Source organism: Hemitrygon akajei, chromosome 25 (genome assembly GCF_048418815.1).
Source record: "Hemitrygon akajei chromosome 25, sHemAka1.3, whole genome shotgun sequence".
Taxonomy (NCBI): domain Eukaryota; kingdom Metazoa; phylum Chordata; class Chondrichthyes; order Myliobatiformes; family Dasyatidae; genus Hemitrygon; species Hemitrygon akajei.
The window spans coordinates 6,904,075-6,920,481 of record NC_133148.1 but is presented as its reverse complement, the minus strand read 5'-3'; the positions used below and the strand labels follow the sequence as shown (position 1 = coordinate 6,920,481).

Genomic DNA, 16,407 nt, shown 5'->3' with positions numbered 1-16,407 from the left:
GCTATACATAAGGTGACTAATGGGAAATAATAAAGTCGTGGTGAAGTAGTGAGTGAAGGTGTTGCTCAGCCTTTCTACTTGGGGAAAGTAACTGGTTTTGAGTCTGTTAATCCTAGCCTCCTCTCCGTTGGACAAACAGTCGACGAGCTGGGTGGGTGGGAAACTTACTGGCCCTTTTCTGGCACCTTTCTCTTTTTGTCTTTGATGGCGGGGAGACTGGTGCCAGTGATGTATTGGGCAGATTTGACTACAAGTTGTAGAGTCTTTCTGCAGTGTAGTTTCTGTACCAAGCAGAGATGTAGCTTGTTAAGTTGCTGTCTACTGCGGATCTGTACAATTACTTAAGTACAGATGTGCAAAATCCAGGCTTTCTTCAGTCTCCTCAGACACTGTAGTTAATAGTTTATTGTTATCTTTGTACAGAAGTAGCATAATTACTACGTCCAAGGTTACACGTTGCATAGGAAGGACAGAAAGATCGGCAGGGGGGTAGCATGGCTCTGTTGGTAAAGAATGGAATCAAATCAGTGGAAAGATGTGACATAGCATCAGAAGAAGTTGAATCCTTGTGGGTTGAGTTAAGAAACTGCGAGGGTAAGAGGATGCTGATGGCCTCCAACAGTAACTGCAGCATGGACCACAGATTACAACAGGAAATAGAAAAGGCTCATCAAAAGGGCAATGTTACGATAGTCATGGGAGATTTGAACATGCAGATCGATTGGGAAAATCAGGTTGGTAATGGATCTCAAGAGAGTGAGTTACTTGAATGCCTACAAGCTGGCTTTTTAAAGCAGTTTGTCATTGAGCCTATTAGGAGATCAACTGTACTGGATAGGGCATTATGTAATGAATTAGGGAGCTGAAGGTAAAAGAGCCCCTAGGAGCAAGTGATCACAATATGATTGAGTTCAACTTGAAACATAGAAAACGTACAGCACAATACAGGCCCTTCAGCCCACAAAGCTGTGCCAAACATGTCCTTACCTTATAAATTACCTAGGATTACCCATAGCCCTCTATTTTTCTAAGCTCCGTGTACCTATCCAGGAGTCTCTTAAAAGACCCTATCGTTTCCGCCTCCACCACCAGCAGCCCATTCCACGCACTCACCACTCTCTGCATAAAAAACTTACCCGACATCTCCTCTGTACCTGCTTCCAAGCACCTTAAAACTGTGCCCTCTCGTGCTAGCCATTTCAGCCCTGGGAAAAAGCCTCTGACTATCCACATGATCAATGCCTCTCATCATCTTGTACACCTCTATCAGGTCACCTCTCATCCTCCGTCGCTCCAAGGAGAAAACGTCAAATTCACTCAACTTATTCTCATAAGGCATGCTCCCCAATCCAGGCAACATCCATGTAAATCTCCTCTGCACCCTTTCTATGATTTCCACATCCTTCCTGTAGTGAGGCAACCAGAATTGAGCACAGTACTCCAAGTGGAGTCTGAGCAGGGTCCTATATAGCTGCAACATTACCTCTCGGCTCCTAAATTCAATTCCATGATTGATAAAGGCCAGTACACCGTGTGCCTTCTTAACCACAGAGTCAACCTGTGCAGCAGTTCTGAGTGTCCTATGGACTGTGACCCCAAGATCCCTCTGATCCTCCACACTGCCGAGAGTCTTACCAATAATGCTATATTCTGCCATCATATTTGACCTACCAAAATGAACCACCTCACACTTACCTGGTTTGAACTCCATCTGCCACTTCTAAGCCCAGTCTTACATCCTATCAATATCCCACTGTAAAAATCACGAAAAGTAGGGGTCCCAGAATAGATCCCTGAGGCACACCACTGGTCACTGACCTCCATGCAGTATTCAAACTTTAATAAGCAGAAAGTAAAGTATGACATAGCAGTATTTCAGTGTAATAAAGGAAATTACAGTGGTATGAGAGAGGAATTGGCCAAAGTAAATTGGAAGGAGCTGCTGGCAGGGATATCAGCAGAGCAGTAATGGCATGAGTTTCTAGGAAAAATGAGGATGGTGCAGGACAGATGTATTACAGAAAAGAAGAAATACTCAAATGGAAAAACAGAACAACCATGGCTGACAAGGGAAGTCAAAGCTAATGTAAAATAAAAAGAGAGAGCATACAACAAAGCAAAAATTAGTGGGAAGATAGAAGATTGTGAAGCTTTTGAAAACCTGCAGAGAGAAACTAAAAGAATCATTAGAAGGGAAAAGGTGAAATATGAAGCAAGCTAGAGTCAATTGTTAAGGATGAGGTTATGGAATACTTGGTGACACAGGACAAGATAGAACTAAGTCAGCATAGCTTCCTTTAGGGAAAATCTTGCTTGATGAAACTGTTGGAATTCTTTGAGGAGATTACAGAAGACCTTTGACACAGTGCCCAATGTGAGGCTGCTTACCAAGTTCAAACTCATGGTTTCACAGGAAAGTTACTAGCATGGTTAGAGTATTGGCTGATTAGTAGTAGGCAGCGAGTGGAAATAAAATGATCCTTTTCTGGTTGGCTGCCAGTGACTAGTGGTGTTCCACAGGGGTCGGTGTTGGAACAGCTTCATCTTATGCGGTGTATCAATTATTTAGATGCTGGAGTACGTGGCTTTGTTGCCAAGTTTGCAGATGATATGAAGATTGGTAGAGGGGCAGGTAGTGTTGAGGAAATAGGTAGGCTGCAGAAAGACTTAGAGGAGAATGGATAAGAAAGTGGCAAATGAAATACAATGTTAGAAAATACATGGTCATGCACTTCCGTAGTAGAAATAAATGTGCAGACTATTTTCTAAACGGGGAGAATATCCAAAAATCTGAGATGAAAAAGGACTTGAAAGTCCTTGTGCAGATCACCCTGAAGGTTAACTTGCAAGTTGAGTCGGTGGTGAGGAAGGCAAATGCAATGTTAGCATTCATTTCCATTTCAAGAGGTCTAGAATACAAGAGCAGGGATGTGCCGCTGAGGTTTTATAAGGCACTGTTGAAGACTCACCATGAGTACTGTGGAAGTTTTGGGCTCCTCATCTAAGAAGAGGGTCCACAAGCAGTTCACAAGGATGATTGTGGGAATGAAAGGAGGAACATTTGACGGCTCTGGTTTCCCACGATGGGGGAGCCTCAGGATCGAGGGGCATTCATTTAAAACAGAAATGGACGCAAAGAAATTTCTTTAGCCAGAGGGTGGTGAATTTGTGGAATTTGTTACCACAAGCAGCTGCAGAGGCCAGGTTGTTGGGTGTACTTAAGGCAGAGACTGATGTTCTTGATTGGACATAGCATCGAAGGTTACAGGGAGAAGGCCGGGGAATGGGGTTGAGGAGGGGAAAAAAGGATCAGCCGTGATTGAATGGCAGAGCCGACATGATGGGCCAAATGGCCTAATTTTGCTGCTATGTCTTATGGTCTAAAATATAAGTTGGGTGAGTAGGATTCATTCTCATACTATTTTTCTCTCTCTCTCTCTTTCTCTCTTCCCCCGCCCGCCTCAACCCCTCATTTTTCTGCTGTATGAATAAAAGACTTTTATATTTCCTAATTGCAGCTTCCATGTGTTTCAGTTTTAGTCAGTCACATTCCTGCTACTGATTTAACAGAAGAGCAGGTCTCAATACTGAAGCTTTCTGTGGCTGACACACAAAGATTGAAAAACGATGACGCATGTATTTCTTACCTGCAGTGCCACCTTGTACAGCTGTGTCATGGTCAAAATGACCTTCTTCACCACATTGACGTTCTCATCCTTTAGCAGCATGTTGAGATTGGCAATTAGTTTTGGCAGCAGCTCATTGTCACGCTTACTGGAGTGGGGGGGGGGTGATGAAAAGGTGGAGACAGAGTCAGGAATGAAGTGAGCTTTAAAAGTAGAAAGAAGAGTTTTAAAATACCAGTAGATGTACTAACCATGCCTCTTCCATGAATCCAATCACAAATTTACGAACATCAATCCACTTATCTGACTGAAATGCAATCATTTCCTAAAAACAATGAAATTGATTTGTTAATTACTAGCATTACAGCAATAAGCAATCACACCACCAATGTACTAGATTCATTGTCAAGTGTTCTCAAATTCAAGTTCAGTTTAAATGTCATTCAACATGTACCAGGCCAAATGACACTAAAACTAAATCAAGGAAATAGCCGGGATTCCCTGCTATGCCAATGAATTGAGGCAGAACACCGTGCCGAACAGTTTCTGACTAGTGCCAGTCACGTGCACTTGCACGGCCATTAGACACTACACCATACTTAGAGCAATGAGCTTTAAATAGTGTCAGTTGCATGAGTTTGTGTTCAAAAGGCATCAATTTTTGTCACTGACATTGGACGAGAAATGAGCAGTAAAGTACGGTAATTCAAAACTGGTTAATTCATTACACTTTCAAGTATTCAGGCATAGAAATGGCAGAGTCAGCCAAAAGTGAAAATGGAACAATTACACTAGTTCAACAAGTTAGGAATTAATGAAAGTATCGACAATAATCTTGAATGTTACAAGGAAAATGAAGATTTGGAGGACGCAATTGTTGATAGCATTGTATGAAGGTAGCTGATTATCTGCACTAAGTATGTGTGCTGATTTTGTTTATTTAGTCATTCAAAAGAACACAGCAGATTAATTCATCTGTCAATAACTATTAGGTACTAATACAGTTTTATAGTACTGTATTACTATTGGCAGTGTTCTAATTTGTTGTGTATTTTGTATAAATGTAAAATATGTTTAAATATTTTGGTTAAATATGTAAAATGCTACTCAGATAAACAATAGTTTGTCTTTAATTTCCATGAAACTGGGGCTAATCGGAGCAGCCGCTTAACTGGGCCAAAATGTACTGGTCCTGACACGTCCCAATTAACTTGATTACCTTGAAAACCTTGATTAGTGGGCACTGAGTGGATTGTGAAATATTCACAAGGTGTGGTTTTGCACTCAGGTTCAGGGTTCAACTCCTACTTCAGAGACTGGAACATTAAGCCTAGGCTGACACTTCACTGCACTAGTACTGTCGTCTTCCAAATGAGAAGTTAAACCAATTTTATAGCACTTTTGAAACAAGAGCAACTTAGTTGTGGATACAAAATGTGATTCCACCTAACATTAGATACTAATGGACTCTGACTGAGCTGAGTGGTCACTTATTTTGTAATAAGTGAAAAGATGTGGGCTACGCAGGCTATTAGCATTTAAATGTTCATCCCTAGTTGCTTGAGAAGGTGGCAGTGAGCTGCCTTTTTGAATCTTATGCTGTGGATATACATTACAGCAACTCACCAAGACTCTTTGGAGAGGGAGAGAGTTTGAAAGTTGTCCCGGGCGACAGAAATATTGGGTCTTATCCTTGATTCAAATCTGAATTTTAAAATCCCACATAAAGAAAGTGACCAGAGCAGCATTTTTACATTTAATATTGAAAAGGTACTCGTGTTTCTATCACACAATGTTGCTGAAAAACTAATTCATACCTTTATATCGAATAGACTAGATTACTGAAATGTACTTTTTATTGACCTCCCAAAGTAATCCATTAACAAGATTCAACTCATTCAAAACACCACTGCTAGACTTATAACTAAAACCACAATGAGGGAGCTCATCACTCCCATCCTAGCTATGCTGTATTGGCTTCCTGTATCTTTTAGAATTAATTTTAAAGTTCTCAAAGCTCTCAATGGTCTGGGACTGGAATACATCACAGAATCTTTCTGTTTTATAATTCTGCTTGAGCTCTTGGGCCTTCTTAAATTTAAACAATCGCCCTCAAAAGATAATTGGCAGGTCAGCTTTTTTGAACTACACTCCTGGAACTGTGGAACTCAATACCTAAAACTATAAGGGATGCAGACTCCATTGACATTTCTAAACACTAGCTCAAAACCATTGCTTTCTTCCAGTGTCTTTAAAAGACACATGACCCTAACCATTATCAAACTCTTCAGAGATTGTCTGCCTGGCATCAGTGGTCACACAACCAGGACTTGTGACTTCGCTCATACAACCGTCCACCACCTGCTCCCATGGCTTCACATGACCCTGATCCCGGGGGAGCTAAGCAGTGCTACACCTTGCCCAAGGGAGACCTGCAGGTAGAGACACATCTCCAGCCCGCCACCCTTCAACACCAACACCTGGCCTAAGTATTCATAACGGAATTGCAAACCCCATTCCCATTTCTCTCCAGTCATGAGAGAGCACTGATGTTCAACCAATACCACTGGAAAATTCTCTGATTTCTGGGAAGAACGAAAATACTCACGTCTAAGAAGTTGTCAAGGAGTGTGGGATCCTTATTGACAATCAGCTCCTGAACCTAGAGAAGGAAGAAACAAAGAATAAAATGTACGGTTCCCTGCAAGAAGCAAACGACTAAATTAACATAACAAAGATGGCAATGATTGGAACCATTACAGCATTTGATAGTAGCATTGAAAAATGGGTAACTTACATTGAAAGAGTGGAGTTATATTGTGACGCTAACGGTATTACTGATGAAAAGAAATCCAGCATCTTACTGCATGTTATGGGAGCAAAAACATACTGGCTGCTATGGAGCTTGTTAACCCCTGAAACCCCAGCTGACAAAACATTCAAGCAAATAGTAGGCACTCTCCCAACAGCATTTAAACCCCAAACCACTGGTCATTGCTGAACAATTTAAATTTCACAAACGGAATCAGAGCAAAAATAAAAGCATTTCTGAATACAGTTGGCCCTCCTTATCTGTGGGTTCCGCATGCGCGGATTCAACCAACCGTAGATCAGGAAAACCCGGAAGTTCTCTCTCCAGCACTCAATTGTTTGAGCATGTACAGACTATTTTATCTTGTCATTATTCCCTAAACAACATAGTATAGCAACTACTTACATAGTATTTACATTGTATTTGGTATTATAAGTAATCTAGAGATGATTTAAAAGTACAGGCAGTCCCCGGGTTATGAACAAGTACCGTTCCTGAGTCCATCTTTAAGTCGGATTTGAAGTCGGAACAGGTACATCCGGTATTATTTAGCGTCAGTTAGTCAAATGTTTTTCTTAGTATATAGTATATATTTTACCTTTCTATGCATATAAAACACTTAAGAAACATATGTATTTCAATAAGTAAATCACTGCATTGCTTAGTAATAATTGTAACTTTCATCAGGGCAGAGCCTTTCACATGATCCATTCAAATTGTTCCAATCGTTAACCGACTGTAGCGTATGCATTTCCAATGACCGATGGCGTTTCACCTCTTTCTGATCGCTTTATTACTTCCACCTTATTTTCAATCGTGATTGTGATTATTTTCGTGAACAGAAACACTGAGGATTTAGAGCTGCGCCAGGTCCTAAGGTCCACCGTACTGATACAGGTTAAATAAAGTCCGGGGTTCTGCTGGGTCCTAAAGACCACAGCACTGGGACAGGTTAAATAAGGGACTTGAGCATCCGCGTTTTTTGGTATCCATGGGGGATCCCGGAACCAATCCCCCACGGATAAGGAAGGCTGACTGTATTGTGCTGAATTGTGCAAATTATCAGAACACTGTCAATTTGGAGCAGGTCAATCTGATGCATTGAGGGACAGGTTAGTGTCTGGCTTGCACTGTGAAACCACACAGAAGAAGCTCCTGTGTGAAAAAGACCTTAACTTAGAGAAAGCCTGGAACATTGCAATATCATTGGAAATAGCAGCACGGGGTGCTTCAGATATACAATAAAAATCTTTGGAATATGCTACAAATAAAATGTCACTGAACAGAAATGAAGGAAAGAAATGTTACCGTTGTGGGAACATGTTGCATGACCCTGAGGACTGTTGGTTTAAAGACAAAGAATGCAGAAAAATGCATGTCCAAAATTTCACAAAGCCAGACCAGTGCCATACGCAATGCGTCCTACGGTAGAGGCTGAGCTGAAAATTCTGGAGCAGACTGGGGTCCTGTCAAAGGTGGATTGGAGTGAATGGACCACACCTATTCCAGTGATGAAGAAAACCTCCAGCACAAACAGGAAAACCAAGCAAGGTGCACATATGTGGAGACTTTAAAGTGATTGTTAACCCAGTTCTCCGCAAAGTACAGTATCCTCTAGCTCATATTGAGGACATCTTTGCTTCTCTGTCAGGAGGGGAACATTTCACAAAAATCAATTTGGCCCAGGCTTATCTCCAAATGGAAATCGATGATGCAGCCAAGAAATAACTGACAATAAATACACACAAAGGACTTCACCAGGTTGGTGTTTGGGATAGCATCAGCTCCTGCAATCTGGAAAAGGGCAATGGACCAGGTCCTGCAGGGGATTCCAGGGACTCAGTGTTACCTGAATGACATCATTGTCACCAGCAAAGTTGACGACGAACATCTTTCTAACCATGAACAAGTGCTCACTGAGTTACGAGAATATAGGCTCACAGCTAATCGACAGAACTGTGAGTTTTTCTAAAAGGAAATCTCATACTGTGGGCATGTGATCAACAAGCATGGTTTACACATGTCTCAAGACAAGATAGAGGCGGTGCTTAAGGCATCACCACCTGAAAATGTGTCTCAGCTGAGAGCATATCTTGGACTACTGATCTATTACCACAAGTTCTTGCCTAACTTATCCACAGTCCTACATCCACTAAATGCATTATTACAGACAAGGACACAATGGAAGTGGACTGAGTAGTCAGAAAGCGTTTCAAGAAACTAAGAGACTCATAACTTCAGAAGGGGCGCTCGCGCATTTTGACCCCCCCCCCTTACCAATCCGACTGGCTTGTAATGCCTCACCCCAAAGGATAGGAGCTGTGATATCACACAAGATGACTCAGAAAGACCAACAGCCTTTGCCTCAAGAACTCTAACTTCAGCTGAACACAACTACGCACAGATTGCCACTAAGCCTCATGTGGGGAGTCAAGAAATTCAGTCACTATCTGTGTGGTCAAAAGTTTACCCTGTTGACTGACCATCAGCCTCTCGTGTCAATCTTCAACCCAAGGAAAGGCGTTCCAGTGATGAAAGCACAAAGGCTGCAGCGATGGTCACAGGTATGACATTGAACACAAGGGGACCAAGCAACACGGCAACACAGATGGTTTGTCACGTTTACCACCTCCGACTTCAGAGGTAACTACACAAATAGATTCAGCAGAGGTCTTTCACACAATAGTTGAACAATTACCAGTGACGAACAGCCTCATTGAAAGAGAAACACACAATGACCCTATGTTATCACAATAAAGGGATGGCCAGCACATGTTAATACACTGTTTCCAGTCTTCTCAGCGAGGAAGGAGCAGCTGTCAGTGTGTCGGGGAACACTAATGTGTGGTTCACGAGTTGTGATTCCTCCCAAGCTATGCACCAGAATGCTGGAGGAACTGCATGAGTGGCACCTGGGTACCGTGATGATGAAAAGTCTTGCCCGTGTCTAGGTGTAGTAACCAGGAATCGATAAACAGATTGATGACTTGACCAAGAACTGCTCTGGATGTCAAAAGATCCAGAACACACCACCACAAGCCCCTCTCCATCCATGGGAGTGGCTCTCATCACCATGGCAATGAGTGCACATCGACTTTACTGGACCATTCATGGGTTTATTCTTTTTAATCACCGTTGATGCACATTCTAAATGGCCAGAGGTCATCAAAATGAAGACAATCACATCGGAAAAGACCATTACAGTTCTGAGGGCCGTGGTCGCCAGGAATGGCATACCACAGCGAATCTGCACAGACAATGGACGACAATTTATCTTTGAAGAATTCCAAAGTTTTGTGAAGAACAATGGAATCAAGTACTTTGCATCTGCCCCTTACCATCCATCTTCAAGTGGCTTGGCAGAAAGATTTGTGCAGATGTTCAAGAAAGCCATCAAGGCAATGGACAGCGAAAATCGACCACTGCAACACAAGATAGACAACTTCCTCCTTGCCTATCGTAATGCAGTACATGTAACCACTAATCAGACTCCAGTGATGATGTTTCTGAACAGGAACCTGAGTCCCGCATGGATCTTCTCAAACCAGATGTACGGCGGGATGTGCAGAACAGTTCAAACACTTGAGTCCTAAGTCAACACGGAGCTTCGGTGTGGGACAATCAGTTCTTGAACGTGATTACCGGACTGAAAAGTGGCAGCCGGGTACAATTTCTGCCATAGACGGGCCCCTGATGTATTCAGTGGAGGTGGGAGAGAACGTATGGAGACGTCATGTGGGCTAAATCCTGGATGCTCAGGTGAAAAACACAACAACACGTTGCCCGGACTCCCCAACATAGAAGCAAACACTCCTGAGGTGACAGCATCAGCCTCATCTACAGATAAGCCTGTCATCAGTGCTGATGACCCACCTGATGTACCTGTGGAGACTGATTCCCCAAAGCAAACGTTTCAGGACAGACATTACCCGGAGGCAGAGAAGACCTCCCCAGTGACTTCAGTTCTAAATGGGTCTTAGACCAAAAGCAATAAAAAAAGAAAAAGGCTTGTTATAATTTGATATTATTAAGTTACTTCGTTATAATTTGTAAACAAATGGTAGGTGTTTGTATGTTAAGGGTAAACATATTTGCTTAGCATAGTGCCCCAGTAAAAAAAAAGTTGATACACAATAAAAATAAAAGGGGAGGAGTGTACCTTATAGCCTACATTATAATATGGAACTACTTTATGTTGTAGTAACACATCGTTGCTTGCGCCATTAGACACGTATTGATCTTTATGTGTGTGTCAAGTTCAGACTATACCAGTAAAGAACCATGAAACTTAGTTCCCGTTTCCAGTGTTTTTATTAATAATAGTGATGTCTACCTGCTGCCTGATGTAACTGAGCTGGTGATGTCTACCTGCTGCTTGATGTAAATGAGCTGGTGATGTCTACCTGCTGCTTGATGTAACTGAACTGGTGATGTCTACCTGCTGCTTGATGTAACTGAGCTGGTGATGTCTACCTGCTGCTTAAAGTAACTGAGCTGGTGATGTCTACTTGCAGCCTGATGTAACTGAGCTGGTGATGTCTACCTGCTGCTTGATGTAACTGAGGTGGTGATGTCTACCTGCTGCTTGATGTAACTGAGGTGGTGATGTCTACCTGCTGCTTGATGTAACTGAGCTGGTGATGTCTACTTGCTGCTTGATGTAACTGAACTGGTGATGTCTACCTGCTGCCTGATGTAACTGAGCTGGTGATGTCTACCTGCTGCTTGATGTAACTGAGGTGGTGATGTCTACCTGCTGCTTGATGTAACTGAGGTGGTGATGTCTACCTGCTGCTTGATGTAACTGAGCTGGTGATGTCTACTTGCTGCTTGATGTAACTGAACTGGTGATGTCTACCTGCTGCCTGATGTAACTGAGCTGGTGATGTCTACCTGCTGCTTGATGTAACTGAGCTGGTGATGTCTACCTGCTGCTTGATGTAACTGAGCTGGTGATGTTTACCTGCTGCTTGATGTAACTGAGCTGGTGATGTCTACCTGCTGCTTGATGTAACTGAGCCGGTGATGTCTACCTGCTGCTTGATGTAACTGAGCCGGTGATGTCTACCTGCTGCCTGATGTAACTGAGCCGGTGATGTCTACCTGCTGCCTGATGTAACTGAGCCGGTGATGTCTACCTGCTGCCTGATGTAACTGAGCTGGTGATGTCTACCTGCTGCCTGATGTAACTGAGCTGGTGATGTCTACCTGCTGCCTGATGTAACTGAGCCGGTGATGTCTACCTGCTGCCTGATGTAACTGAGCCGGTGATGTCTACCTGCTGCCTGATGTAACTGAGCCGGTGATGTCTACCTGCTGCCTGATGTAACTGAGCCGGTGATGTCTACCTGCTGCTTGATGTAACTGAGCCGGTGATGTCTACCTGCTGCTTGATGTAACTGAGCCGGTGATGTCTACCTGCTGCCTGATGTAACTGAGCCGGTGATGTCTACCTGCTGCCTGATGTAACTGAGCCGGTGATGTCTACCTGCTGCCTGATGTAACTGAGCTGGTGATGTCTACCTGCTGCCTGATGTAACTGAACTGGTGATGTCTACCTGCTGCTTGATGTAACTGAACTGGTGATGTCTACCTGCTGCTTGATGTAACTGAACTGGTGATGTCTACCTGCTGCTTAAAGTAACTGAACTGGTGATGTCTACCTGCTGCTTGATGTAACTGAGCTGGTGATGTCTACTTGCTGCCTGATGTAACTGAGCCGGTGATGTCTACCTGCTGCCTGATGTAACTGAGCCGGTGATGTCTACCTGCTGCTTGATGTAACTGAGCCGGTGATGTCTACCTGCTGCTTGATGTAACTGAGCCGGTGATGTCTACCTGCTGCCTGATGTAACTGAGCTGGTGATGTCTACCTGCTGCCTGATGTAACTGAGCTGGTGATGTCTACCTGCTGCTTGATGTAACTGAGGTGGTGATGTCTACCTGCTGCCTGATGTAACTGAGCTGGTGATGTCTACCTGCTGCTTGATGTAAATGAGCTGGTGATGTCTACCTGCTGCCTGATGTAACTGAGCTGGTGATGTCTACCTGCTGCTTGATGTAACTGAGCCGGTGATGTCTACCTGCTGCCTGATGTAACTGAGCTGGTGATGTCTACCTGCTGCCTGATGTAACTGAGCTGGTGATGTCTACCTGCTGCTTGATGTAACTGAGGTGGTGATGTCTACCTGCTGCTTGATGTAACTGAGCTGGTGATGTCTACCTGCTGCTTGATGTAACTGAGCTGGTGATGTCTACCTGCTGCTTGATGTAACTGAGCCGGTGATGTCTACCTGCTGCCTGATGTAACTGAGCTGGTGATGTCTACTTGCTGCTTGATGTAACTGAGCCGGTGATGTCTACCTGCTGCTTGATGTAACTGAACTGGTGATGTCTACCTGCTGCCTGATGTAACTGAGCTGGTGATGTCTACCTGCTGCTTGATGTAACTGAGCTGGTGATGTCTACCTGCTGCTTAAAGTAACTGAACTGGTGATGTCTACCTGCTGCTTGATGTAACTGAGCTGGTGATGTCTACTTGCTGCCTGATGTAAATGAGCCGGTGATGTCTACCTGCTGCTTGATGTAACTGAGCTGGTGATGTCTACCTGCTGCTTGATGTAACTGAGCCGGTGATGTCTACTTGCTGCCTGATGTAACTGAGCCGGTGATGTCTACCTGCTGCCTGATGTAACTGAGCCGGTGATGTCTACCTGCTGCTTGATGTAACTGAGCTGGTGATGTCTACTTGCTGCCTGATGTAACTGAGCCGGTGATGTCTACCTGCTGCTTGATGTAACTGAGCTGGTGATGTCTACCTGCTGCTTGATGTAACTGAGCCGGTGATGTCTACCTGCTGCTTGATGTAACTGAGCTGGTGATGTCTACCTGCTGCTTGATGTAACTGAGCTGGTGATGTCTACTTGCTGCCTGATGTAACTGAGCCGGTGATGTCTACCTGCTGCTTGATGTAACTGAGCCGGTGATGTCTACCTGCTGCCTGATGTAACTGAACTGGTGATGTCTACCTGCTGCCTGATGTAACTGAGCTGGTGATGTCTACCTGCTGCTTAAAGTAACTGAGCTGGTGATGTCTACCTGCTGCCTGATGTAACTGAGCTGGTGATGTCTACCTGCTGCCTGATGTAACTGAGCTGGTGATGTCTACCTGCTGCCTGATGTAACTGAGCCGGTGATGTCTACCTGCTGCCTGATGTAACTGAGCCGGTGATGTCTACCTGCTGCCTGATGTAACTGAGCCGGTGATGTCTACCTGCTGCTTGATGTAACTGAGCTGGTGATGTCTACCTGCTGCCTGATGTAACTGAGCCGGTGATGTCTACCTGTGCCTGATGTAACTGAGCCGGTGATGTCTACCTGCTGCTTGATGTAACTGAGCTGGTGATGTCTACCTGCTGCCTGATGTAACTGAGCCGGTGATGTCTACCTGCTGCTTGATGTAACTGAGCTGGTGATGTCTACCTGCTGCCTGATGTAACTGAGCCGGTGATGTCTACCTGCTGCTTGATGTAACTGAGCTGGTGATGTCTACCTGCTGCCTGATGTAACTGAGCCGGTGATGTCTACCTGCTGCTTGATGTAACTGAGCTGGTGATGTCTACCTGCTGCCTGATGTAACTGAGCCGGTGATGTTTACCTGCTGCTTGATGTAACTGAGCTGGTGATGTCTACTTGCTGCCTGATGTAACTGAGCTGGTGATGTCTACCTGCTGCTTGATGTAACTGAGCTGGTGATGTCTACCTGCTGCTTGATGTAACTGAGCCGGTGATGTCTACCTGCTGCCTGATGTAACTGAGCTGGTGATGTCTACTTGCTGCCTGATGTAACTGAGCCGGTGATGTCTACCTGCTGCTTGATGTAACTGAGCCGGTGATGTCTACCTGCTGCCTGATGTAACTGAGCTGGTGATGTCTACCTGCTGCCTGATGTAACTGAGCCGGTGATGTCTACCTGCTGCTTGATGTAACTGAGCTGGTGATGTCTACCTGCTGCCTGATGTAACTGAGCCGGTGATGTCTACCTGCTGCCTGATGTAACTGAGCTGGTGATGTCTACCTGCTGCCTGATGTAACTGAGGTGGTGATGTCTACCTGCTGCTTGATGTAACTGAGCTGGTGATGTCTACCTGCTGCTTGATGTAACTGAGCTGGTGATGTCTACCTGCTGCCTGATGTAACTGAGCCGGTGATGTCTACCTGCTGCCTGATGTAACTGAGCTGGTGATGTCTACCTGCTGCCTGATGTAACTGAGGTGGTGATGTCTACCTGCTGCCTGATGTAACTGAGGTGGTGATGTCTACCTGCTGCTTGATGTAACTGAGCTGGTGATGTCTACCTGCTGCCTGATGTAACTGAGCTGGTGATGTCTACCTGCTGCCTGATGTAACTGAGCTGGTGATGTCTACCTGCTGCTTGATGTAACTGAGCTGGTGATGTTTACCTGCTGCTTGATGTAACTGAGGTGGTGATGTCTACCTGCTGCTTGATGTAACTGAGCTGGTGATGTCTACCTGCTGCTTGATGTAACTGAGCTGGTGATGTCTACCTGCTGCCTGATGTAACTGAGCCGGTGATGTCTACCTGCTGCTTGATGTAACTGAGCTGGTGATGTCTACCTGCTGCTTGATGTAACTGAGCCGGTGATGTCTACCTGCTGCTTGATGTAACTGAGCTGGTGATGTCTACCTGCTGCTTGATGTAACTGAGCTGGTGATGTCTACCTGCTGCTTGATGTAACTGAGGTGGTGATGTCTACCTGCTGCTTGATGTAACTGAGCTGGTGATGTCTACCTGCTGCTTGATGTAACTGAGCTGGTGATGTCTACCTGCTGCTTGATGTAACTGAGCTGGTGATGTCTACCTGCTGCTTGATGTAACTGAGCTGGTGATGTTTACCTGCTGCTTGATGTAACTGAGGTGGTGATGTCTACCTGCTGCTTGATGTAACTGAGCTGGTGATGTCTACCTGCTGCCTGATGTAACTGAGCCGGTGATGTCTACCTGCTGCTTGATGTAACTGAGCTGGTGATGTCTACCTGCTGCTTGATGTAACTGAGCCGGTGATGTCTACCTGCTGCTTGATGTAACTGAGCTGGTGATGTCTACCTGCTGCTTGATGTAACTGAGCTGGTGATGTCTACCTGCTGCCTGATGTAACTGAGCTGGTGATGTCTACTTGCTGCCTGATGTAACTGAGCTGGTGATGTCTACCTGCTGCTTGATGTAACTGAGCTGGTGATGTCTACCTGCTGCTTGATGTAACTGAGGTGGTGATGTCTACTTGCTGCCTGATGTAACTGAGCTGGTGATGTCTACTTGCTGCCTGATGTAACTGAGCTGGTGATGTCTACCTGCTGCCTGATGTAACTGAGCTGGTGATGTCTACCTGCTGCCTGATGTAACTGAGCTGGTGATGTCTACCTGCTGCTTGATGTAACTGAGCTGGTGATGTCTACCTGCTGATTAAAGTAACTGAGCTGGTGATGTCTACCTGCTGCTTAAAGTAACTGAGCTGGTGATGTCTACCTGCTGCTTGATGTAACTGAGCTGGTGATGTCTACCTGCTGCCTGATGTAACTGAGCTGGTGATGTCTACCTGCTGCTTAAAGTAACTGAGCTGGTGATGTCTACCTGCTGCTTGATGTAACTGAGCTGGTGATGTCTACCTGCTGCTTAAAGTAACTGAGCTGGTGATGTCTACCTGCTGCTTGATGTAACTGAACTGGTGATGTCTACCTGCTGCCTGATGTAACTGAACTGGTGATGTCTACCTGCTGCCTGATGTAACTGAGCTGGTGATGTCTACCTGCTGCTTGATGTAACTGAGGTGGTGATGTCTACTTGCTGCCTGATGTAACTGAGCTGGTGATGTCTACTTGCTGCCTGATGTAACTGAGCTGGTGATGTCTACCTGCTGCCTGATGTAACTGAGCTGGTGATGTCTACCT

At 44.8% G+C, this 16,407-nt stretch overlaps 1 protein-coding gene across 2 annotated transcripts in view; it reads right to left on the bottom strand.

The window, feature by feature from the left end:
* LOC140716353 (symplekin-like) overlaps window positions 1-16,407 on the bottom strand; it is a 103,184-nt gene that overhangs the window by 72,210 nt on the left and 14,567 nt on the right. For both annotated transcript variants that reach the window (XM_073029003.1, XM_073029004.1), the window contains exons 3-5: window positions 6,235-6,288; window positions 3,878-3,951; window positions 3,648-3,774 (exon numbers count right to left, since the gene is read on the bottom strand). In XM_073029003.1, the coding sequence (XP_072885104.1) occupies window positions 3,648-3,774; window positions 3,878-3,951; window positions 6,235-6,288 (255 nt within the window). The remainder of the gene's footprint in view (window positions 1-3,647; window positions 3,775-3,877; window positions 3,952-6,234; window positions 6,289-16,407) is intronic.